The sequence below is a fragment of the Phragmites australis genome, chromosome 4 (assembly GCF_958298935.1).
Source record: "Phragmites australis chromosome 4, lpPhrAust1.1, whole genome shotgun sequence".
Classification (NCBI taxonomy): Eukaryota; Viridiplantae; Streptophyta; class Magnoliopsida; order Poales; family Poaceae; genus Phragmites; species Phragmites australis.
In genome coordinates, this window is record NC_084924.1 from 27807482 (window position 1) to 27833524 (window position 26043).

Consider the following 26043-nt stretch of genomic DNA (forward strand, 5'->3'; position numbering starts at 1 on the left):
TCCATTGTACACATCGGAGGCTTTGTCGGAGCAAAGTCTAGAGGAATTCCTTTCAGTTCACTGGAAGATGAAAGTATACTCGTCAGATGGTCTAACTCTTGTATCAGAGAATTTGCTGAAGGATCAGTGGCTCTGACGGCTAGTTTCTGAGATCAATCCACACCAGATGGTCTAGTGCTTGGAGCAATTGCACGCTGGATCATTCAGCATTCAAGAAAAATTTGACCGTTGGAGCAATGGCTAGTGCATGGGATTTTGGCTACATACACCCCCACTCGGTCTTGTATGTGTGATGGAGTCCAAAGAAGCTCACATACACTTGAGGAGACATCCAAGCTACCAAAGTGCAAAAAGTGATCATCAAAGGCAATTAGCACAAGATTAGGGAGTGATTAGTGCTATTAGTCATAGAGAGAGTTGTTGCTTGGCATTGCTGCATAGAGAGAGGATCAAGGAGTGATCCTATCTTGTACCAAGTGGTACGCTAGCGCCTTGGAGTCTTAGTGACTCGCAGGCACTGTGAACCTTAGTGTCTCAAGCTTGTTGACCCTTCGGCTTTGTGTGGAGCGGCAGCTAGAAGTTGTACGGGGACGCAGAGACCCTTGCCTTGGTGGCTCAAGCTCCGAAGTGAAGACGGTGTCAATTGACCAGAAGAAAGGCTTGTGGTGAGCCTTTCCTTTGTGGCTCAACCTACTTGAGACCTAGGTGGCTTAAGGATCCTGACTGGCTGTCAAACAGGAGCATTAGCCTAGGTGGCTACTCCAACCTCCAACGTGGACCCCAGGATAAATATCCTTTGTGCCAAGTTTGCTCTCTCTACCTTCTTTACAATTCTATATTTACATACTTTCAAGTTACCTTTATGTGTTTACCTTTCTAGAGTAATTTGCTAGGATTGACTATAGGTTGCAAACCCTTTTGAGTGGTAGAGTAGACACACTATATAAACCTAGATAATTTTTAGATAGAAATTGATATAGGTTTATCTTGTGAAGTTTTTGGAGCCGATCAGTTTTAGGTGTCCTAATTCACCCCCCTTAGGACATCACCGATCCCTTTCATCTCTCTAATTTGGGGTTCCCGCAAAGGTGGAGAGATCTTATATCCATTCTTCTTGCAACTTGAACATCGAGAATAGTGCTAAAGGGGATCCCCTGAGAGCCAATCTCTCATTGGAAGGGGCTAAGACAGGGGATCCTTTATCCCCCATCTTATTCACTTTGTCCATTGAACCTCTCCAACGGTTGTTGTCCTTGGCCATGGAGAGAGGGCCTCTTAGCTAGGTTGGTGGTGGTTGTAACACCGATAGGATGCAAGTGTCCATGTACGCCGATAACATGATGGTCTTCATCGCACCTTTTGCTCAGGAAGTGGCAACGCTTACAAATTTTTTTAACTCCTTTGGTAAGGCTACGGGGCTCGAGGCAAACTTCTCCAAGACTTTGGATACTCCTATCCGATGTGCCAAGATCGACCTACCTTCGACACTCTTTCAAGCCTTCAAGCTGCAACCAAGGGTTGAGAAAGTGATTCGGAAGATGTCTTCCTGGAAGGGGAAGCACATTGCACCATCTGGCTGGTTGGCCCTAGTCAAAACCATCATGACCTCCCAGCCTATTCACTTCTTGTCGGCTATCAAACCTCTAAGTCAATCTTGCTGCAAATTGTCAAAGCTAGAAGGCAATTCCTTTGGACAGGCTGCAAACAAATATTAGGTGGCAAATGAGAAGTCAGCTAGAAGAGAGCATGCAGGCTTAAGAAGCTGGGCAGCCTAAGCGTCCTTCACCTCAAAATTCTTGGCCGTACGCTCAGACAATGTTGGTTATGGTAGGAGTGGACGGCAACCCAGAAGGCTTGGGTTGGTGTGGAGATTCCATGTGATAACATAGAAAGAATGCTCTTCGTGATTGCAACCTCAATCTCCATTGGGTGTAGAGGGAAATTTTCCTTCTGGCACTTCACTTGGGCCCAGGGCTTCAGGCCCAAAGATCGAGCACCACTTCTTTTTGCTCTCTCAAGGTCTAAGCAATGCTCCCTTATGGAAGTGATTATTCACAGATCATAGATCATTGATATGGCCACCCTGCAGCATACTTCACAGGACCACACCACGCATGCAGTTCATTTGACTATGGAGTGTGACAACCACAGTTCGCCTGTAGCCGAACCTTATTCCACACGTTCGGCTTACAACCTGATGTTCAGGGGCTCTATATGTACAAACTTCACCCAGCTGTTTTGGAAGGCTTGGGCGCTGTTAGGTGCAAATTCTTCGCCTGGCTGGCCGTACAAAACAAGCTTTGAACTGCGGATCGCCTCTCCCACAGGGGGTGGACCTATAACCCTCTTTGCCCCTCTACAAACACTCAAATGAGAGTTGTCTACACCTCATTGTGGAATGTTACTTCACCAGATAGGTTTGCTGAACCCCAGGTACATAGCTTAAACAGCCGCCCATCCTCCTTGTAGCATGGCCACTCAGTTCCTCGGTGCTCAACTGGTGGGCTTCCTTAGCCCATTGCTTCTCTTCATCCTGAAAAGTTCTCAAATCGCTCATCATGCTAGTCACCTAGGAAATTTGGAAGGGATGCAATAGACACATTTCAAACGCAGAGAGCAGTCGATGGCCGCAATAGTGAAACACATCTATGTTGAGGCCAAGATCGGGGCCTTTGCGAGGACGCACCATTTAAGGTGTTTTTTAGCACGAGAATAGTTGCCAACGTTGATGGCTTGATGGTGAGCAAGGCTTGCCGGCATGGAAGGCCTGACGGCAAGCAAGACCTGACGATGGGGAAGGCTTGATGTGGGGGACAGATTGCCGCTGGCGACAGCTTACAGGCAGACAAGGCTTCACAGATTGCGCGGGAACGCCAGGGGAAGACTTGCCAGCAAGGAGGATTGTCGGCCCGGATGAGTGGAAGGTGGCGGGAAGACTGGCTAACGGCAGGATGGATGGCCGGTGGTGGGAAAACCTAGATCACCGGTAGGGAGGCGACAGGATTCGACCAAAAGCAGAACAGGCAGAGGGCCGTGGGGGGTTCGGAAGTGAGGTGGGGCATGGGGTATACCCAGTGGAGTTTGTGGGTAATTTTGCTATAATTGTATGCCCACTCTCATATCTCTAGCCCCCACAATCCAAAAAATCAACTTTTCTCTTGATTGTGGATTTTGCCACAATCTTGATTGTGATTGTGTATTATGGATTGTAGAATCCTACTAATTGTTTTTTATTCTAGCTTTTAGAAGCTATAATCCACAATGACAATAAAAAATGAACAGGCCCTTACTATTGTCTACATGATAAAAATACTTGCATGCATGAAATTTACACTGAATTACCTTTATTTTATTAATTAGGCTATAATTTGTTAATTCCATAATGAAAGTATAAAATATCCAAAAAAATGTGAAAGTAAAATTTGTTAATCTTAGTTTGCCATGCTCTATATAGGAAAATTAAAGATCAATCATGAAATGCACGTATACCACTGATTCTTGGTTAACCTTACAACTTTTATCATTTTATGTGATTTTCTCTTCTTAATTCAATTTGAATTTAGACCAATTCAAAGTTGCACAAATTTATCTAAATTCTTACGCAAACCATATAAATATAAATATATACACAAATTTGAGGGTGTGACCTTTGGGGAGGGTGCAATGAAATTAAGAGTTTAAGAGTTGAGCTATACGGTAGAGAGTAGATGGCACGATGGTGCTACGATTCACATGTCAAAATCCAAAGAAAAGAAAGCCTCGGTGTCGTGGAAAGCTAGGTTTCTTAGTGCCATATTCACCTAGAACTGGTCATAACTCAACAAGGAACCTTCAAGATAAAAAGGGGGTGTTGTTCAATTGCTAGCGAAGTTATCATCCGCCTTCCTCTCAACTCACTAACATGATAGAGATAATTATCCTTTCTTATATTCACAAGAAGAACAAGATGGTAGGGTAGGCTCTTTGGTGATTTGATAGTGATTGCGTGCATATCTAAGAAACTTAAGAATATGAAATTCCAACTAGAGAAAAGAGTGGTGTCACAGAAGTCCAGTCGCATGTTCCGACATTCAGATCAAAACTTTCGATCCAAAAATAATTTGGAAGTTCCGACAAATGCACCGGAATATCCGGTTAAATAAATAGAACAACCCAGGAATCCAATGTTTCATTTTTTTTTTGAATGCCCAACATATCGGAACATCCGACAAAACTATCAGATCTTCTAAGGGAGCAACTGAAGATAGTTTCATAGTAATAACAAGCAAAATTGCTAAGGGACCGTTAGTATTAGAGAAAACATTAATCGACAAAAAAACATCAGGCATATATGTTCATGACCACATCTCTTGTGTTTCTAAATGATCGCTAAATTTACTATAGCTGAACACAATTATGGCTGAAGATTAGGCTCTACATGATTCTTTCTTTTTTGTTTAAGTGAATTGGTTTGAAGATGTTCACCATAAGTCTCCATGTGAATCAGCATGTTTTGAATACTCGATTTTATTTGGAGAGAATCAGCAAAACTATGTTTGATGGTTACAATATTCTTTTAGGAATCTGATGCAAAATTATTTGACAGGTCCCATGCCATCATTGATTGAAAAATTTTCCGCCATGCAGTACTTGTGAGAATTAAATTTCAAATTATGATTCTGCACAATTATCTGATCTTTAATGTTCTATCTTAACCATCTTTCTCTCCATCAACGTCCTCAACATCTCCTCTCCTATATTAGTCGCCTCTACATGTTCACCCGACCTCGGCCGTGCTGCTTTCCTCCCTGCAACTTGATTTTACAATGCGGCTACCTAGCGAGACCATGGTCTTTACTCCAACGGGAGGAGGTGCTCGAGCACACGACACGCAGCCTCGCTCTTCTCCTAGGTTAGATTTCTTGGTCTGCTCTCATTGGTTTGTTTAGTTTGTACAACATGAATGCTGCCAAAATTAATTGGAGTTCGATGGCTTCTGCTTCCTGAGTCCATGCTAGGAATATTTACATTCTGAAGGCAAGATGTGTTAGTTGGAATATCCTCATGTTCCACGATTGCATTTCATCCATTTAGATGGCCTCAAAATGAAATTCCATTGGATAAATTTGAGGTGCCATCATAAATTCTATCCATATTCAATTGTTTTTTCGGGAGAGATTTTATCAGGGGAGGAAATATGTAGCATTGCAGTTGTGATGGTTGAGGTATGAGCACTGATGGTTGGAGGTATGAGCACCGATATCCTTTCCATTTAAACTCATGACCCTGATTTTTGCTTTTCAGATAAATATAAACACCAGGTTTGACAAAATTCTTTACCCAGTTATTGTTCGATGCAGTAGTTGACAACTTCACAGAAAATAGTCATAAATGTTTCATATGAAAGGATCCAAATCCTCATCCATGTTGTGGTTCTATCATTCTGGTTTTCCCAGGTATGCTAACCTAGATTGCTTTATGTAGATATTTGATGGCCTACACATAAGACTACCGAACACAGTTTGCAATCATGGGTTGCAGAAAATGTAATTATAAATTGATTACATTTTTAATAAACTAAATCATTTGCATGCGCTCCTTGTATTACTTATGGTCTTTGTTTCACATGTTTCAATAGTCAAGTGTAAATTCACTGCCCAAAATAATCGTATTGCTACCTCTACCACATATTGGATACTCCTATCACCTTTCCATACAACAGGGATCAGTTTTTAGTAGCATCATTTATGTACCATTTTGCAAAAATTGAGTTTCATTGATGGCCATGATTGCCTCTTATTATCCTTAAGTGTTTTGGCGGTGACGATACAACTTTTCGGCTTCATATGCCAGTTCTCCATCCTTCTAATTACATCAGAGCCTTGTTCCCATGCATCTTTTTATTCAACTACATGTTGGGTTTCCCCGACCACTAGGACCACACGATCACGACCAGCTCCCACGAGCAGATCACGAGACCAGCTTACGTGACCAGCTCACGTGAGCGAGCAGATGCACGACCAGGCAAGCGACCAGCACGTGCACGACCACCCTGTCCGACCAAGTGAGCGCCACGACCACACGAACAACCCGGCGAGAAGCAAGACGGACAATCCGTCAACCGGAACTCGACGATTGCTGGAACACGACGAGAGAACAAAAGAACACACAAATTTCCAAGGCCGCGATAGCTTAGCCTTTTCTTTTCCTCTGAAGTCTAGATTCGAGATCCAACCTCACTGAGTACTTAACCGAGTACTTCGAGCTTTCCTCGACCCGATCGTAGATTCGAGTTCTCCGAGTACCTAACCAAGTACTTTGAGCTTTCCACGATTCGACGCCCCGAGGAGATCCGAGCTCTCTGAGTACCTAACTAAGTATATTGAGCTTTTCTCCCCGATGCATCTAAACTCCTATTCCATGCCCTTGCTTATATAGGCCTTGAGTACATGACCGGCCAGACATATAAGCCATCATCTCCGACTTGTATACGATCTGGACTCCATGCACCTGCACGTGTACTTTGCCATACAAGCATATAAACTCCGACTCGAACTCTACGACCTGGACGCATGCAAGTATACGACTCGAACTTGATCGGCCGCCGTGTATTCCGTGGACTCGTAGACCTTCTATACGAGTATGTATACGGCAACTGACCAACCAAAACTATCCTAGCATTCTGCGTGCATGCATCTGACTTGCCTATATTAAATACTTAACTTTCCTAAAGACACCAAAACAAGATTAGTTTCCAACACTCCCCCCTTAATCTTGTTTTCTTCACATTAGAGCAGCGTTGGGTGGTCATCCTGCTCTGCAGCCATGAACAACGCCTTCCCCTGTTTCTTCGACTCCTCGCATTCCCACTGGTAGTGCCCATAATCTTTGCACTTGTAGTACCTCACTTTAGCCTTGTCGAATTTCTGATTCTTGTTGCCTTGTCCTCCACTATTGGAGGAGCCTTCATCACCATTCTTCTACTCCTTAGCTCTCCATTGTGCTCGGGTGAGCAACAGATGCTTATCTTCATCCTTATCCTTAGCTCTCCATTGGGCTTTATTGAGCAACACATGCTCAGAATTGATGTCGACATCGTCGTCATTGCCGCGCAACCTTTCTTCGTACGCCCGGAGACTGCCGAAGACCTCCTCGACTGTCATGGTCTCGAGGTCACCGAATTGCTTGATTGAAGCAACGATCTACAAGAACTTGTTTGGTGTGGCTCTAAGGATCTTCCATACCACATAGGAGTCCTCCATTGTGTCACCGAGCCCACGAATTGTGTTGATGATGGAATTCACCTTCATTGCAAAGTCATCGACCGACTTCGTGCTCTTCATCCACAAGCCATCCAAATCTTCTCTGAGGGTTTGAACATGAGCATCCTTGACACATTTGGAACCTTGGTACATCATCTTGATGCACTCCCATGCCTCCTTGGAAGTTTCCTTCTCGGATACCGTCCGTAGCGTCTCCTCCAGGATGCCTTGATAGATGGCGGCAAGCGCTATCTGATCCTTCTTCATGTCCACCTTTTCCTTTGGGTCATCGTGCTCGACAGCGTCCCAAACGCCTTATGCACACATGAACACCTTCATCTTAATCGCTCATGTTGTGTAGTTGCTCCTCGTGAGCATTGGATAGTGTAGCGACACCAGTGAACTCTCTTTCGCTGGTGCTCCTGATCTAGACATCATCGCCGATGTTGATTCGCTGCCTCTGCTATCCGTCGACCGCACACAATAGATCTCCTAGCTTGCCGAGTAGTTCGTCGAGGCTCTGGTACCAATTGTTGGGTTTCCCCGACCACCAGGACCACACGATCATGACCAGCTCCCACGAGCAGATCACAAGACCAGCTTACGCGACCAACTCATGTGACCGAGCAAACATATGACCAGGCGAGCGACCAGCACATGCACAACCACCCTTTCTGACCAAGTGAGTGCCACGACCACACAAACAACCTGGCGAGAAGCAAGACGGACGATCCATCAACTGGAACTCGACGATTCGCTGGAACACGACGAGAGAACACAAGAACACACAAATTTCCGAGGCCGTGATAGCTTAGCCTTTTCTTTTCTTCTATTTCTTCCAAAGTATAGATTTGAGATCCGAGCTCACTGAGTACTTCGACCTTTCCTCTACCCGATCGTAGATCCGAGCTCTTCGAGTACCTAACCAAGTACTTTGAGCTTTCCACGATTCGACACCCAAGGAGATCTGAGCTCTTTGAGTACCTAACCATGTACTTTGAGCTTTTCTCCTCGATGCATCTAAACTCCTATTACATGCCCTTGCTTATATAGGCCCTGAGTATATGACCGGCCAGACATACAAGCCATCATCTCCGACTTGTATATGATCTGGACTCCGTGCACCTGTACGTGTACTTTGCCATACAAGCATATAGACTCTGACTCGAACTCTACAACCTAGTCACATGCAAGCATACGACTCGGACTTGATCGGCGGCCGTGTATTCCGCAGACTCGTAGACCTTCTATATGAGTACGTATACGGCAACTGACTAACCAAAACTATCCTAGCTTTCTACGTGCATGCATCTGACTTGCCTATACTAAATACTTAACTTTCCTAAAGGCACCAAAGTAAGATTAATTTCCAACATTACATTGATTTTAGATTATTCATATTTTTACCACACTCTGCATCTTATTGGCCACTAATGAATTGCCCCAATGTTACGAGGCTGCGAGCGGCTCCAGGTTCCTATTTAGCAAGAACCTACTTAGAGGCGCTGCACTCGCAGAATAACACCAGGCAATCCTAAGGTCTTCAATGCTATTTCACTTATATCCATATGGCAGTTTAATCTCATAAGGTCAGAAGAGAGATCTCCTGCTTACAGTATTTTGGTTACATTCAATCGAACTTCTCTTCTCACATATACATACAAGAAATTATTACTAATTCTGGCAATAGCATGTAAAAGAAAAGAGAATATGAAAACTCGAGCGAACATGTACCTACTTCCTTCATCAACATGTTCAACAATTGGATGGATACTTTGAAAATCCTGCATTGATCAACTTATTTACACTCATTTCAGTTTTCACAAATTGCCTTGTATATATATTTCTCAAATTAGTAATTATTGAACAATAGATATCCCAATTCCACTATGAGAAAAGCACAAATGACTATAGGTAGTTCTTTTTTCTTTTGTACCTCCTCCGTCACTGGCGATTGAATTCGCGGCTTCAGAACCATAACCCTAGCCACCCAAGACAACCTCTTTCTAGCAATTGTGGATCATCACTGACATGGGCCTCTGGGCCACCAATGATCATTTGGGCTTCGGCCTAGGTAGCGTTCGACATAAAAATAATTGCTGGACAACTCCATTATGTACCATGCTAGCGCATTAATGACACACTTTTTCTCTAGTATAGATAGAGAGTTGATCACCGCGGATTAGCTCGCAAATGGCACCCGGTTACACCGCCATCTTAGTTGCCGCCACCTTCACCCCGCCTCCTTGTTCCCTCGCAAAACAACGCGCTCTGGATGTGTGTCATGCTGATCTGACGCCACCGCATGGCTCGTCATTGTCCATCTGGGCCCGGATGGGGCATCGCAGCCGCTTTGAGTGGTGTTTCTTCGTTAACGGCCCATGCAAAGAGAAGCCCGACTCAACCGGGCCATAAGAAGGCCGGGCCCAATGATAATGATTTGGTCAAAATTGGCAAGGCGGGTTTGGCTAGCTTTTTCTTTCGGTTGAAAATAGAATCTACCGTAGATGGAATCAATTTGGAGGACTTTTGGTGGCAATTTTGCAATTCATGATTTTTTATTGGCAAATCTTGGGTTGTAGTTTCAAGTTTGAAGCAGTAGCAAATATGCATTTTTTCTTGCAAGGGGTGCTCACTTCGTCGTGATAAAGTTTGCCACAAAGTACATCCTCCAGTCATAAATAATATCATTTTGGTTTGCTTATAGTTAACCGTTTAAAACTTTGGTAACAAAATGATCTTTTCATGTATTGATTTGAATACTTAAAAATGATATGGGTAAATTTGTATCAAAAAATACTTTCTATAATAGTGTACTTTTGATATGTTTTCGAGTAAATTTCACAAATCCACCACAATTTTGAACTAATAGTCACAAAAACTACAACTTTTGTGTCCATTTCATAAACCCACCAATAATTTAGGCTTCCTTATCACAAAACTATAACTTTTTACACTTCTGTCATTTTTGTCGTCGAAATTTACTATTCAGAGGTACTGCTTACAGGCACTGCAGTCTTCTATTTCTCAAAAAATCCAAGAATTATTTATACATGTTCATAATCTATGTGGAACCCATTTTATTTGGATTCACCAAAAAATTATGTGTATAATTTAAATTAAAATTCTAAAAAAATTCTTAAAAAATCTACTTTTATAACTTCTAACAATTGTTAGGACATCAGGGAAATTCCTAAAAATCTGGAAAAATCACTAATATTCTTCTTATATGATGGAATAATTTTTAAAATTATTTCCGGTCTTATTGTATATGGTAAAAAAAGTGAGTTCCTTTGTAATGCTCGAGAGGCCTCAAATAAAATCTAAAAATCTGGAAACTGATTCACATGCAGCATTACGAAGGAACTCACTTCTTTACCATATAACCTAGGGCAAAAATAATTTTAAAAATTATTCCATCATATAAGAAAAATATTAGTGAATTTTACTAGATTTTTGGAAATTTATTTGAGACACTAACAATTGTTAGAAATTATAAAGTAGTCTTTTTTGGAGAATTTAAATTTAAATTATACACAGGATTTTTTGGGTGAATCTAATTAAATTAGGTTGCACATAGATTATGGAACACATAAAAAAAATTAGGATTTTTGTAGAAACAGAAGACCGTTGTGCATGTGAACTGTGCCGATGAACATTGATTTTCGACGGCAAAACTGAAGCGTAAAAGTTGTAGTTTTGTGTGAAAAAGCCTAAAATAATGGTGAGTTTGTGAAATAGATAAAAAAGTTGTAGTTTTATTACTATTAGCCCAAAATTATGGTAATTTGTGAAATTTACTCTATGTTTTATAAATATATTACATAAAAAATAATATGTTTCCAGCATGATGTGCAAAACGTTCACTTATATGTGACTAGACGGAGAAGACCCTTAACATGTGGTTGGATCGCGAGCAACTACATTAGTGCTCATTAGTGCTTGGTTCACAGTGAGTTGGATGCCCAAATCAGTATCGCAAAAAGAGTGAGTAATCTGATATGTCACTACTGACATGTAACAACATGGACCGTATCATCTGCAGTTTGTAATGCTAATCCTTGAACGAGAAGCTGCATCTGGAGCCGACGGCACAGGCGGCGTCTCGGCGCGCGAGCCGCATCCTCCTCTCCTCCGAGAGCTGCCTGGCGATCCCGGCGAGCGCGTCGGCGTTGTTCCCTTCCCCGGGTACAGGCTCGTACCTCCCCGTCTCCACGTTCACCCTGGACACCCGCTGCGCCAGCATCCGCTCCCCGATCTCAACGAGGCTCCTCATGTTCTCCGGCGTCGCCGCGTCCACTGTGGCCATGGCGCCACGGAGCGAGTTGTCCTGGATGCGGATGTAGTCGCCATCGCTGTGGAGCGACTGGAACAGCACGGCGGCGTGGATGTCCACGAGGTCGGAGCTGGCCGCCATGAAGATGTCGATGATGGGGGCCATGCCATTGTTGCGGAGCCACCTGATGACGCCCCACCGGGAGCACTGCCGCGCAGTGTAGAGACCCTGGTCGGAGGTCGAGCCCGTTCCGATGGACAGCACCAGGAACCGGCCGCAGTCCGCCGGCTTCACCGGGTACAGCTCCTCCTTGTCCTTGGCCACCATCTTCTTGGTGATCTGCGTCATCGCAACCATCGTCTGTTCATGCAGGAAAGACCGACAACAATTAGTATGTGTGACTGTTCTCTTGGCACTAAGTAGCAGGCACGTCCGAATGATATATGAATCGACATCGATGTCGAGTTCAGACTTCAGAGATGCTCTTGCTTAATTACCGGGTTGTTGGCGGCGACACCGCCGTCGATGAGGTTGTACTCGCGCTCCTTGCCGCTGACGTCTTTGGTCTTGAAGTAGTGCGCTGGGAGGTAGGTTGGCGCGGCAGATGTGCTGATGCACACGTCGGAGAGGAGCGCGTTCTTCAGGGGCATGCTCTTGGCCTTGAAATCAACGCAGACGAGCAATTATCAGAAGTTGAGTCATGCGCAACAACTGAATACACGCATGTGTATCAAGATTCAAGAATCGATCGCGGATTCGGGGGCTGCGACGTACGTCGTAAGTGGTGAAGATGATGGGCTGGAGCAACCTGACGTCAAAGGTGGGGATGACGACGTTGGTGAGCGTGTCGCACACCCTCGTCTCGCCGAGCATGCTCCTGATCCTGCCATGCAGGTACTTGCCGTTGTACCGTGGCCGTCTCAGCGCGGAAATCGCCGCCGCGAGCCTGCTCCTCCTGCCACAAACCAATCTCATGCATCGTCGGTCAGTTTCGGTTCGATCACATGCCTCTGATCGATCAAGAGGGATCGGCTGACTCACTTTTGAGGGAAGATGCGCGGGCCGTGGTCGAGGTAGAAGCGGTTGATGTCTCTGGCAGCGAAGAGCGGGCGCTTGTCCTCTCCGGGCGCGGTGAGCATGGCGGTGATGAGGCCGCCGGTGCTCGTCCCGGCGATGCAGTCGAAGTAGTCCGCCAGCCTTGCCTCCGGCCCGTCAAGCTCCTGCAGCCTGGCCTCGAGGAAGGCGAGGATGGTGCCAGGGACGAGGCCCCGGATGCCGCCCCCGTCGATGGTCAGGACCGTCACCCTCTGCCCCGGCGCCACCGGCTCGCCGACGACGCCCCCCGCCATCGCCCTCGTGCTGCAGGCGTTGCAGGGCCGCCGGCACGAGTAGCTCGCCATCGCTCTGCCGCGCTCAATCGGTCAATCAGCTGCTACAGGGCCAAGATCTGACGGGATCAAGATCGTCCAAGAAGATTGAGGAGAGGTTGCGGCTCGATTCAATCAATTGCTAGCGCGATTGGTGAGGCAGGATCTATGGAGGAGGGCAGCGATCGATGGCTTATACACACCACGTACGAGCTGCTCTATATTTGGAGTGACAGGCAAGGGCGGGCGCATACAGTTGCATGCAGCTGGCACGTCACCGGAAGAAACCGGAGAAAACGAATCGCCGAAGGGTTAGCTGAATCATCTGCAGAAGAAGGCAGGTACGTAGGTGGTTAGTGCCACTTCGTTTCAAGTGGCAACTGAACGATCCGTGGAAGCAGTTAATACTAGAACAAAGAAGATCGAGCTGGATCGAATATTCTATTAACTTTATATTAGTATTCAACTAGGAGCTCGGTGAAAAATGATACCATAGTTTAAAGTATATGAATTAAATCTAACCGTCTATTGAACTAGATATATATTTTTCTAATTATTTTTAAAATGATTAAATTACGACTTATTGTCCTTTAAGGCTAATCTCGTCATTTTGTTAACCCCGAATCACCGATCGGATCAGAGTAGACCGTTTGTCCTCTGGCGTTCCGGCGCCCGCAAGTTGGCGACCGGCTCGACTACGGCGGCTCTCTGATTCGGCGGCTGCTACCAGGGATTTCAATTTCGTATTATAATTTTTTTCGTTCATCAGTGAGAAGACTGAAATTCGTGAAATTTCGTCGAAATTTTGGTCATTTTTCGTCCTCTGCTCCGTGGGTCCCACATTCCAGTGAAAGAAAATTCCGAAATAAAATATTTTGTTCACCACCGAAATTTTTGAAAATCGCGAAATTTCGCTGAAATTTTAATCCCTACCTGCTACTCAACTATATTTATCTTCAAACTACAAATTTTAACAAGATTCGGTGTATGTTGATTTTTCATATCATCTCAGTTTGTGAATACATATAAATTACCAAGAGCATTAATGAAAAATCAGGTGCTAGTTAGTTCTCCTGGAAGAGAAATGGAGTCAAGGCATATATGCCCTAAAATAAGTATAAGCATAAGGGGTAGACTTTCTTGCCAACCTCATCATTCTGGAATCCAAGGGAATTGATATAATATTAGGAATGGACTGGTTGACCAAGTACAATAGAGCCATTGGATGCGCTACAAAGTCAGTACAATTCCAAGCCCCGACAAAGTTTGCTATCAACGCCAGTCTCAACAAGGCCAATGCCTTGGAAGATAGCAGAGTGGTCGGTGAATTTCCAGATGTCTTCCCAGAGGATTTGCCAGGTATGTCACCTGATCACGAAATTGAGTTCGTCATTTATTAGTACCTAGAACGGCTCCTATTTATAAGAGGCTATATAGAATGGATGCCAATCAGTTGGTTAAGTTCAATGAGAAAATCCAAGAGCTACTAGACAAAGGGTTTATCCGGCCCAGTTCTTTGCCCTAGGGAGCCCCAATTATCTTCGTATCGAAGAAGGATGTAACCCAAAGGATGCGTATAGATTATCGAGCTCTGAATGAAGTAACAATCAAGAATAAGTACCCTCTACCCCGCATTGAAGATCTGTTTGATTAGTTGAAAGGAGCATGTGTGTTCTCCAAGGTCGATCTTCGGTTTGGGTATCATCAACTAAAGAATCGTGCCTCAGATATTCCAAAGACAACATTCGTTACTCGGTATGGTCTATATGAGTACACAATAATGCCATTCGGGTTGACCAATGCCCTAGCTTACTTCATGTATCTGATGAACAAAGTCTTTATGGAGTACTTGGACAAGTTTGTCGTTGTATTTATTGATGACATCCTGGTGTACTCCAAGGACAAGGAAGAGCATGAGGAACATCTAAGAATGGTATTGCAGAAGCTCAGAGAAAATCATTGTATGCAAAACTAAGCAAATGTGAGTTTTGGTTAAAAGAAGTTCCCTTTCTTGGTCACATTATTTCAGCAGGAGGTGTGCCTGTGGATCCATCCAAAGTAAATGATGTTCTGAACTGGAAACCACCGCAGAATGTTTCAAAGATCCGCAGTTTCTTGGGTCTAGCAGGATACTATCGTCGGTTTATAGAAGGTTTCTCCAAGATAGCAAAGCCAATAACAGAACTGCTAGAGAAAGGAGCAGATTTCAAGTGGATAGCTGCTCGAGAAGTTAGTTTTAATGAGTTAAAGAAAATGTTAACCTCAACTCCGGTTTTGATCATACCAGATACTCAGAAGCCGTTTTCTGTGTATTGCGATGCATCTTGTCAAGGTTTGGGTTATGTGCTCGTGCAAGAGGGTTATGTTGTAGCATACGCCTCTAGGCAGTTAAGGAAGCATGAAGAGAATTACCCGACGCATGACTTGGAGTTAGCCGCAGTAGTCCATGCCCTCAAGATCTAGAGATATTATCTGATAGGTCAAAGATGTGAGATCTATTCAAATAATAAGAGCTTGAAGTATATCTTCACTCAATCGGATCTTAATCTCAGACAATACAGGTGGTTAGAGCTCATCAAGGACTACAATTTGGGAATTAACTATTACCCAGGAAAGGCAAATATAGTGGCTGATGTCTTGAGCCGAAAATTTCATGTCAACGCTATAACTCTTCAAGAAGTGAGTCCCGAGCTATGCAAGGAGTTCAAGAAGTTGAATCTGAGAATGGTGTGTAACACCGAGATAGTTGCAATGGAAATAGACTCAACGCTTGATCAAGATATAAGGAAGGGTCAGCTTGAGGATGAAAAGATTTTGGAAATCAAGCAGCTCATCAAAGTTGGCAAAGCCCCAGATTTCACTAAAGATGAGCAAGGTACAGTGTGGTACAAGCACATGATATGTGTTCTGGACATAAAGGCTATTTGGGATACAATCTTAAAAGAAGCTCATGATCCAGCATATTCCATTCACCTAGGGAGTACTAAGATGTATCAGGATCTTAAAGATCAGTATTGGTGGTACAGAATGAAACATGCAGTAGCAGAATATGTGGCTTTATGTGATATCTGTCAGTGAGTCAAAGCAAAGCATCAAAGACCAGCAGGTCTGCTACAACCGTTGAAAGTACCTGAATGAAAGTGGGAAGAAATCAACATGGACTTCATACTAGGTCTACCTCGAACTCAATCAGGATATGATTCCATATGGGTCATAGTTGACCGGTTGACAAAAGTAGCTCACTTCATTCCAGTCAAAGAATCCTATCGAGGTCCAAAACTAGCTGAGTTATATATGTCCAGGATTGTGTGTCTGCATGGAGTATCCAAGATAATTGTATCTGATCGTGGTAGTCAATTTACCTTCCAGAGAAGTTCATGTACACCTGAGAAGGTATCCAAGCCACCAAAGTGCTTAAAGTGATTATCCAAGGCAATTAAGCACAAGATTAGTGAGTGATTAGTGCTTATAGGCCTAGAGAGAGTGTTGCTAGGTGAGAGTGGATCAAGGAGTAATTCAACCTTGTACCAAGTGGTACGTCGGCACCTTGGAGTCTTGGTGACTTACCGGCAAGCTTTTTGACCCTTTGACTTGGTGTGGAGTGGCGGCAGGGCGATTGTGCGGGGATGCGGAGACCCTTGCCTTGGTGGCTCAAACTCCGAAGTGATCACGACGGTAAGGAACTGTAAGAGAGGCTAGTGGTGAGATCTTGTCTTGGTGGCTTGGTGACTCATCCGGGTGGAGGCCTTGTCTTTGTGACTTGGTGTTTCAAGAGCCGTGACCGGGTGCTGACTGGGAGCATATCCTTTGTGGAGTTTCAACATGGACTAGGGGTGGCATTCATGCCATCAATACCACAGGAAAAAAATCTCTTATGCTGAGTTTACTCTCTCTACCTTACTTACGTTTCTGCATTTACATTCTTGCAATTTACCTTCTTAGATAGGTTGCAAATACTTTGATCGGTAGAGTAGACACATTAGATAAACTTAGAGCACATTTAGATAGAAATTGATATAGATTTATCTTGGGTTGTTTTTGGAGCTGAATTAGTTCTAAGTGTCCTAATTCACCCCCCTCTTATGATATCATCGATCCCTTCAGATGGGTTCAGAGCCCCTTGGGTTTGAGAGACTTGTGAACACCACGTCATTGCCGTTGCTGGGGCCCTCGCACCCTAAAGCCTTCGGCCTCCTTGGAGCCCCTTATTACCGATGAAGGCGGCGGGGCATGCGAGGAGCCTTCTTGTGAGGCCAGCTTTTCATGCTCAACGCTGGGGTTTGTGGAGAGAAGTGCAGCCTCCCAACGGAGCCACTCTTCCTCCGCTCTTGCGTATTCCTAAAATTTGCACATGAGAGTGATCACCGAGTGCATCAGGTGTCGACGTATTTGATCGAAGAGAGGTCCGAAGGCTAGGCCTTGGGTTGTGACATCTATGACTGACGATTCTGAACTACCCTTTACCTAGGGCTTGGTTTGGGTGAACCTCAGAAAGTACCGGAGGGTCTTGCCGAGCTATTGCTTCATCGCATATAGGCTCCCCGAGGTCACTAGCTCGATGAAGGTACCCTAAAAATTGTTGGAGTAGGAATCTCTGAGTTGGACCAAAGTATAGATGGACCCAAGCTCAAGCACCCAAAACCACCAGAGGGCTACCCCCTCTAGAGAGAGAAAAACACTAGGACATGGTGGCGTGCATGCCTTCGTTGGCCTCAATGGTGAGGCCGTATATGCGAGTGAACTCCTCCAGGTCTGAATCACCCTTGAATTTAGGCAGCTTGGGTGGTCCAGAACCTGTTTGGGAAGGATATGCCCTATAGGTTCGCTTGAAGGGGAGAGTTGGAGTAGACAAGAGGGGCACCGCGTCGACAAGCCAGAAGCCCCGCTACTTGCTGGTCGACCGTGACCGTTGTGTGGTGATGATGCATCGTGATAACAAGGGCCTTCGTTGGCGCCTAGAGCCCAGGCCGGCATGGTGTTGGCTGCTATGGGTCTCACAACGGTCATGTGGATAGGTGGTTGGACCACCCGCAGGGCCGTCTACAGCTCCTCCAGTTGGGCCATGAGAGCCGCTATGTGTACCTACTAGTCGGGTGAGGTGGTTTGTGCAGCCGTTGCCTCAGCTACAGCCCCCTGGGATGCCCCGAGGTCCGCACCGTGTTGCTGCCGTGGGGCCCTTGGACCAGCGGGGTCCCTAGTGTCAATCATGACCAGGGTCGCATCCGAACCGCCACTGGCCCCAGGGTTCTCATTTTGGCCTGCAGAGGAGCTGGCATTGGCGAAGCGTGAGTTTCAGTGCAGCGATCACGTGGACCTCTGCACAGGCATGGTCGGGGAATCGGTCGCCTGGGCTGTCACCCCAGTAGTCTTCTTCTTTGGTGGCATCCTACCTCTCCTAGTATTTCTACACTTATTCTCTCCCCATGGTCGGCGCCACCGTTGGTGAAAGAATCTATCTTCCATAAATATAGTGTGGCAAGAGCCAAGTCACACGAATGGCTCAAGCTTGAAAAAGAGGTGAAGAATAAAGAGACAAAAAAGTTGTCTGGACACCCTTTTTTTCCCCTTTGGCTTGATGGCCAAAGGTCTATATTTATACTAATATAAAGAGTGTGAATATACAAACGTGCCTTCAGAAGGTAGGCAGAGGTATATACTATACAACCAGAGAGCGAGCTAACCCAGTAATTATCCATATGACTGGTAAGGCCTTTGTCCTACTGATGGATCGTCTATTTCGGTGCCGTATTGTACTAGCGTGTCAGGCGGCCACCACTTGCGCTATAGTGTCAAGCGGCCACCACTGCACCAGCATTAAATTCTGGTCACCTCACTGCACGTGAGGGCGGCCTGCAGGCTTCCTCCTGGTTGATATTTTCGAATGCTCAGAAGGCTTCGGATCTCCAGAGGCACGGCCTTTACTGCTTCGGAGCCCCGCGCCCCGGAGGGGGCTAGAGCCTTACGGTCTTTGGGCATGGACTTCCGAGGCCAAGGAACGTCGGAGGTCTTTAATAGCGATTCCCCCGACATGCCATAACATCTCTACACTTCTGTCCAGCATTTGTTATTGTGCACTCAGGTGACAATTTTCTAGAATTGTCGTTGCTGTTTAGTTCTTGATCATCGATGAAAGGACTATTGGCTTGCTTGATATCCTCAAGCTCGAAACCCAGGGCTGTCAAAATATATCTCAAGCTCAACGAGCTATTTGAGCTTGGCTCGAATGATAAGCGGGGTGAACTCGAATCTCCACCAAATTTCGTTAAGTTATCGAGTAGAGCTTGAAAATCTCGATTAACTCAGGCTTATGCGAGCCGACCTCACGTTACCGAGGTTACGCTAGCAAATATTGTGCTACAGAGCTTACATAAACTGAGCTCAAAGTAGTTGTTGTCTTATGTGATTTTTAACTATGGAGTTGAAAGCCAGAACCTTGTTTTAGTGATGGAATAAAGCTTTTTTTATTAAAAAAGTAAATGTGTTATTTATGTTGCCGAGCTGAAATGTTTTGACCAACCTAAGCTGAAGCCAATATCAAAGCTCCGAATATGGATACGGATGTGTTTGGCAGAGCAGCTGAAACTGGAGGTATACCAGAGGTATTTGGGTGAACAACTTGTTTTATTTTAAACTAAAAATAGAGACTTAAATCACTAAATTTTTAGCCTACAACCTATGACGGAGTATGTTGATCTTTCAAATTTATCATACACCTACTTAAATCAAATTATCAAGTTATATTTGTTACTTAAATCACTAAATTTTTAGCCTACAACCTATGACTGAGATGATTAGGGGTGGACGAGTGGTGGTCCAGATCCCTACTCTCCTTAAAATTGAAGATGCATGATTCCTTACGTATTCTCGTTTTTGTCATGATGCATGCAAAAACTCTGGTAGATCGATTTCTATACATAGTTAACAAGAATTCTTTACCCTTTTCAGGAGCATAGGAAAGAAGATGACATGCTTGACACTTCCGATATTCTTGCACATCTAAGTGGGTTAAATTCCTACAAGTACAAATGCAATGTCGAATCCTGGATATAATTCTCAAGCCTCAACCATGCAGACTGAAAATACCAGTGATTTCTTTCCAATCACACAACCATTAAGCACAGTTTTTCGTTCCAGTAAATAAGGTTGCAGCTTTAGAAGCCCTCTAGCAGGGCAAATCTCTGGTCCAAATAAATGTAGAATTGGTGTATTGTATCAATCTATTGTCACCTGTTTGCCATTCTCACAAGTGAATGTCGTAGTAATTCTACAGAACTACATAACCGTGATTTGTACATAGAACTATGTCCTTATCTTAACATAAATAAATAGTTTAAAAAGTTACTTCAAAATTTCTTTGTTTTGGAGTCTAGATTTGGTCTGCCCAAAGTATTCACAAGACAGCATGTAGCAATGGTACATCCGCATAATCTTAAAGGCATGATGACAAAGCATAATCTATGTAAACTGAATATAATGGAGTGTATCATCCCAACTGCTTTTTAGGCCTGTGCCCCCTTTGTACAGAAGGCTTAAATGCCAGAACCAGGGACAAACAGTATGAATAAGATTCAAAATAAGTAGCTAGAACGGAAACGCAGATCACAAACTTAGTTATTTCCACTCATGACACTATGTTACTTATTGTAAATGCAACAAAACCCTAAAAAATCTAACAAAAGACCTGAACTGAGTATATTATTCAGCATCAGACAGCATAAGTTCAATAAGGTCCAAGATTTTGCTGAATAGTTCTAGAGTTCATGCAAAAGTAGAGAACTCATTTTGTTAGTTTCTGTTTTAATTTGAGTAATTCAAGGTAAACTATAAACCTACAGAACAGAAAATCCCTTGAAGCTCAAGCACTGCACCTGCCATTTAGGTAACCAAAGAGGAACTGAAATACAGCAACGAAAGTGGGTATTTGAAGTTAGTAGTATTGTAACATTGCAAATGTCCGTTTCAGCTAAACTACCATCAACATCAAATTTCCAAACAATGAGACTACTATGACTGAATGAGAATGTAGAGAACAGCAGTCAGCATTTTCATAACAAGATTTACGCTCGTGTACAATTCCAATGATGAAGTCCATGCAGTTGGATCCAGAAATTACTGCACAGTTTCTTCAGCCAAACTTGTCTGGATTGATGCGGAGTTGCGGATTGGCTATAAGTCGTAGCTGGGCAGCACCTCATTGTTGGCGTTGCCGTTTCCACTGGCCCCACCGTGGTGAGCGCAGTGCACGTGGAGGCCCTCCGCCTCCTCCTGCGGGTCAGGGCTCATCAGATCAACCAGCCCACTCCCATCGGTGGAAGCGGAGGGAGGGGGTGAGGATATGGTGGCGGAGCCGGAGCCTGCCGCGGTGAGGCCCAGGATGTGCTTGTCCATGAACTGCGACGTGTTCAACGCGGTGAGATGAGACGACGCCGGATGATCCGATCGGAGTTGGGGGCGGTAGCCTAGGAGGGAGGCAAGTTATTAAGTAAACAAAGAACCCTAGCGCACAATGAATCAATCAATATGAATTCGTAAACAATAATTTAAAATTATGATTACTACTTTGTCCTATTTAAATTCAATTATTTACAAGTTTGTCATTCGTTCTATTTCCAATAGTATCCCTACGATACATATGATATCCATAGATGATACTGTAATACTGAAGATGATGAAAAGTATCATTAGATTGATCTAAACCATTATGTTCGTCTGTCTGTCAGGTGAGCGAATTTTAGAAAAATTGCACTCATTCACTGACAGCAGTTGGATGGACTCACTATTTTTCTTCTACCACCCGCCAGTAGTCTTCTCTCTCTCCATACGCCTCATCACCTCACTTACCCATCTCATCCGCCCCCATCTCTGAAGTCGCTCCTACCATCGGATCTACAATTGCACTGCTGCCACGCTCTCCTGTCTCCAATGGCCCTCTCTTTGCCTCCCCATCCACCCACCGCCCTACTACGACCCACAACTTCAATGGCGCCACCGCCATATCACTGCACCATCACGCTACTGCCCACTGCTGGTTTGGTGTGTAACACCCTGTGTTTTGCCGCATGATAAAAAATGCTCAAAAATGAACTTTTTGGAATTTAAAACCAACTCAAACAAATTTGGATAAATTAGGGAAAAGTAGCCCCACAAAATACCTTGATTTTGAAACTTGTTATAATTTGAAAACATGCATAAACTAAATCGTGCTGCAATAAGGTTTTAGTTTGTTTCTCATGAAATTTTTTGGTGAAGCTTTGAATTTGAATCAAATTCGTCATTCAAATCTAAAATCTGTTTTTAATTTCGCAAATGCTTTCTTTCCCAAATTCCTTCTTAGTACAAAATCCTTCCATTCCTCAATACCATCCCAACAATGGTCCATCTCAATCCTCTATCTTTTTCTTTTTTATCAACATATGGGGGGAAACATATTTTGGCAGGGGTGAGTAAAGTGTCCCATAGAGATAGGGCTACCTTAGGGTAGGTTCGTCTATGTGATGTTCTTGCTACTAGACACTTGCCTCAGTTGTATAAGAACCGGTTCATTGTGACTTCCAATCTAACGACCACCATACAACCACATGCCCTATATGTGGTAGGGCTTGGCCTCATATCCAACTAGTTGAAGCCAATATCCAATTGGAGGCTGATAGTGGCAACGGGAGCTATGAGAACACTCAGGCAATCTAAGTGAAGTCATATGATTCAGCTGGAGACTCTAAGTGAGCAATGTTTCCATAGTTAAATATCGTTGCAATACTTGGTGGGTATAGGATCTCGTTATGCCCACTCCACCATTAGCGTGTGATTGGATGTGAACGAAGCATATCGCATGGGTAAAATGTACAACCACTGCAGAGTGTAAACCTATCCGGAGAGCCGTGTCCACGGTAAAAGATGTGTTAAGTGTACAACCACTACTAACTGTAAACCTATCTGGATAGTTGTGTCCACAGTCAAGGATGTTGTAATGGTTCGGTCTCAAATGATTAGCTTTATAGTCTGAGTACTCTTTGATGCGTGAGTGGGCTACATACCCGTATGTTTGGCTTTGTGCCCCTATTTACGGGATACACCAGCATGGAGCTGTTGAACTAGTCCTTTATTGACTAGCTTAAAATGTTGGAACTAGCGGGATGGTCTTATCTCCCCCGAAGCCAAAAACTATAATTAATGATTAAACTTGACTTTAATTTTATGGTTCCATACCACGGGTTATACATCATTCCACTACAATTAAATTCGGCTTTTCACTCAAAACTAAGCCCTATAGCCTTGTTCTTGATTTTTACCCTAAGCATCTATCAAACCTTTTGAGTAGTGTTAAGGCTTGCTGAGTACATTTTATACTCAAACTTTCTTTGTTGAATTCATATGAGAAGTTGTAGCGTAACTTTGAGTATAATGGTGAAGCATGGAAGATTCAGGTTACGTTCGCACTTAAGTTTCCTGTGGCACTAGTCTTAACGTGTTTTTTCTACTATCAAGTTCTCATTCGATTGAATGACCTGGTTGGCCATGGATGTAAAGAATCATAAGCCATAATATAGACGTATGAATTTATTTATGTATTATACCTATTTTGACGTATAGCTATATTATTCTGTTGAAATCTATGCATAAACAACTACTAACCTAGGGACTGATCTAGGAGGCACAGGGGAACCAAAAAAAGGGGTTTGGCGTAGTCGCCGCCCATGCCATCCCTTTCAGCCTGAGGGCACCTACCAAACCCCAACCGCTAGCGGCATTAAACAACATCATCGAGTGTAAGCAGCAAAAATTAAGTCCACTGTAGGATTTGGGGTGGGGGAGTTGGACCCTTTGCTTGTGACTATAAAACACAGAAGGGAGGCCAACCTGGCGATGGGCAATAGCAGTAGGTGGCGGTGAGGCGGCGGAGGGTGCCACAAACCGCGGGTCGTGGTCGCATGTGATCAAGGTACTCATGTTGAGGTGGTGGGGTGAGAATAATGTCTACAATTTATAAATCGACTTGCTAAATACTTATATGTTAAGTAAGGATACCTATTGGTCACATAAGCATATAGAAGATAGAGACACATATTTTAATATAGGTTCAGGCCTATATCTGTGGAATATTTATTACAATTGGGGCAGGGGGTTACATAGTCTAGTCTTAAGGCTCTTGACAGATTTCTCCATGTTCTAGGTCCTAAAAACCCTAATCGGATGATTCTAATCTATGTTGTGGATCTTTGGTAAATGTCTCTAGTAGACTCATGTTGGCATGCCCTGGACGTACTCTTTCCCCTCCTTTTATAGTCAAGGAGAGGTAGTCATACCCTACTCAGCCTCCTCTGAGCGTAACCTTCCCAATGTAGTTACTCAATATCTAGGACCTTACCAAATATGGGGATAATTTTCTTGTCGGATACGATTACATACTTGATACCTGTTCACATGCCTTAATTACTCCATGGCGGTTATGAGATGTACCAGAACGAGTAAAGGATGTGTGCATCGTGGATACCCTTTACAGATATATGTATTTATAGAATATATAATAAATAATTATATATTCTCGTCAAATATGGGTAGATGGCCGTGGTCTGGTGGGGGCATCGCCAACCACCATTGGTGGATAGGGTGGCGACTGATAGTTATTGTGGCTATGGCATGTTGGGGTGGTGATATGGGGTGCCAATGGACAACCATAGGTCTAGTCCTGGGGCAACTAGGACCCTAGGCGCATTTCCAGTTTCCCCTTTATCTCACCTATGTTTTAGTAGGCCAACATGGCTCCTATAGTTAGGGCTGTCAAAAAAGTCCAAGGGTCACGAGTTCTCAAGCTCAACTTATGACAGGCTTGATTCGAATTTGGCGCGACTAGAAATTGAGCTGAACCCGAGCTCTGTCCAAGACTCACAAGCTTTCACTGAGCCAACTCGAATAGCTCTAGAAGCTAGTGTATGTTGATTTTGTACAACGTCTCTTCTTTTTTTCGAGATAAATTTGACGAAGTAGTACAAATATAATTTGATAGTTCTAGGGGCTATTATGCAAATTTTAGTTGATTTTTAGAGAAATACCCGAATTGTTTTTATACTGAAAAACATTATTCATGATTTCATAAATCGAAACCGGTTTTATTTTCTATTGGAAAAGCTCAAAGAATAAGTCCATGGACCCGTGGACCACGGCCTTAGGGCCGGTCCACTGGTCCATGGTGGACCAATCTGAAGGGGTAAGCGCCCTTTTAATATGGTCCATCCATCCGAGATTGAAGGCCGGGGTTCAAAGAGTCTTGGACCGGCGGCACGAACACGGGCAATGGCTGGCCAACGGCGGCACATGGCCGGGACCTCACCGGAGTAGCAGAAAAATGCGGTACCGGCCACTGATTTTGATGGTAAGCGGTGCAAAAGAGAGAGGTCACCACGGGGAAGCTCACCGTGGGTATCTTCGCGACAAAGAGGAGCTGAGGGTGGCCGATGACAGAGAGGGCAGTGGTGAAGGTTGGTGCAACAGCAAGGAAGGGATTCCGGTGGCTGAACGTCGATGACGTGTCCCGGGATTGACCCCGGAAGGACCTGTGGTTCTGCAGAGGAGGTTAACTCGGTCGGAGACGGTGCGAAGACACAGGAAGAGCGGCGGCGATGCAACTCACTGGGATGATGAAGAAAGCGGCGGCGATGGTGCTACGGGCAAAGAGAGGTGGCGAGAATGGGTGGAAATGCGTGGAACATTGTCATGAAGGTGATCGGCGGCTTAAATAGGCGCGAGATCGATTGGAGCGGCTGGGGCTCAGAGTTCAAGGGGCGGCGGTCATGGCCATTAAGGCCGGTAGTTTCCACATCAATTCGGCATTAGAGAGGGGAATAAGAGAGGGAAACGGCTGGGGATGCTTGATTGCGCGCTAATGCATTGAATCCCGCTGTTTTGGGAGGGAGAGAGGACGCGGGGAGGCATGGGGTTTTCGGCGGCCGGCGGAGAGGATTGAGCCGGCGATGGGAGGAAGAAGGGAAGCTGGGCTTAGTTCAGTGTTTTGGCGGCTCAGCGCGGGGTGGTTTGTGGCTCTGTGCAGTCCCATGCGGCAGAGAGAGTGCGGGAGGGAAGCACGGCTAGGCGCGAGCAGGCTGGATCAGCCTAGCGGGCCGGTGCGTGGGAGAAAGGGGGCGGCCCAAGCGTGTGGTGAAAA

At 44.6% G+C, this 26043-nt stretch overlaps 1 protein-coding gene and 1 non-coding gene across 2 annotated transcripts; one reads left to right on the forward strand and one right to left on the reverse strand.

Moving 5' to 3' along the window:
* The first annotated feature begins 8667 nt into the window (after positions 1–8667).
* On the forward strand, positions 8668–8782 carry LOC133917224 (small nucleolar RNA Z278). Its single transcript, XR_009909628.1, has one exon. It is a non-coding gene; the product is annotated as a small nucleolar RNA Z278 (small nucleolar RNA).
* A 2513-nt stretch (positions 8783–11295) lies between these two features.
* On the reverse strand, positions 11296–12917 carry LOC133914700 (patatin-like protein 1). Its single transcript, XM_062357751.1, has 4 exons — positions 12559–12917; positions 12292–12472; positions 12015–12176; positions 11296–11877 (listed from the first exon to the last, which is right to left on the reverse strand). Exons 1-4 carry the CDS (start codon positions 12915–12917, stop codon positions 11296–11298), a joined length of 1284 nt encoding a protein of 427 aa, XP_062213735.1.
* Positions 12918–26043: the final 13126 nt, after the last annotated feature.

Excerpts from the sequence above, each read along its gene's own strand:
- LOC133914700 (XM_062357751.1), bottom strand. The coding sequence starts at position 12,917 with ATGGCGAGCTACTCGTGCCGGCGGCCCTGCAACGCCTGCAGCACGAGG. Across the intron at positions 12,473-12,558 it reads CCGCGCATCTTCCCTCAAAA|GAGGAGCAGGCTCGCGGCGG; the intron begins GTGAGTCAGCCG and ends GGTTTGTGGCAG. Across the intron at positions 12,177-12,291 it reads TCATCTTCACCACTTACGAC|GCCAAGAGCATGCCCCTGAA; the intron begins GTACGTCGCAGC and ends GTTGATTTCAAG.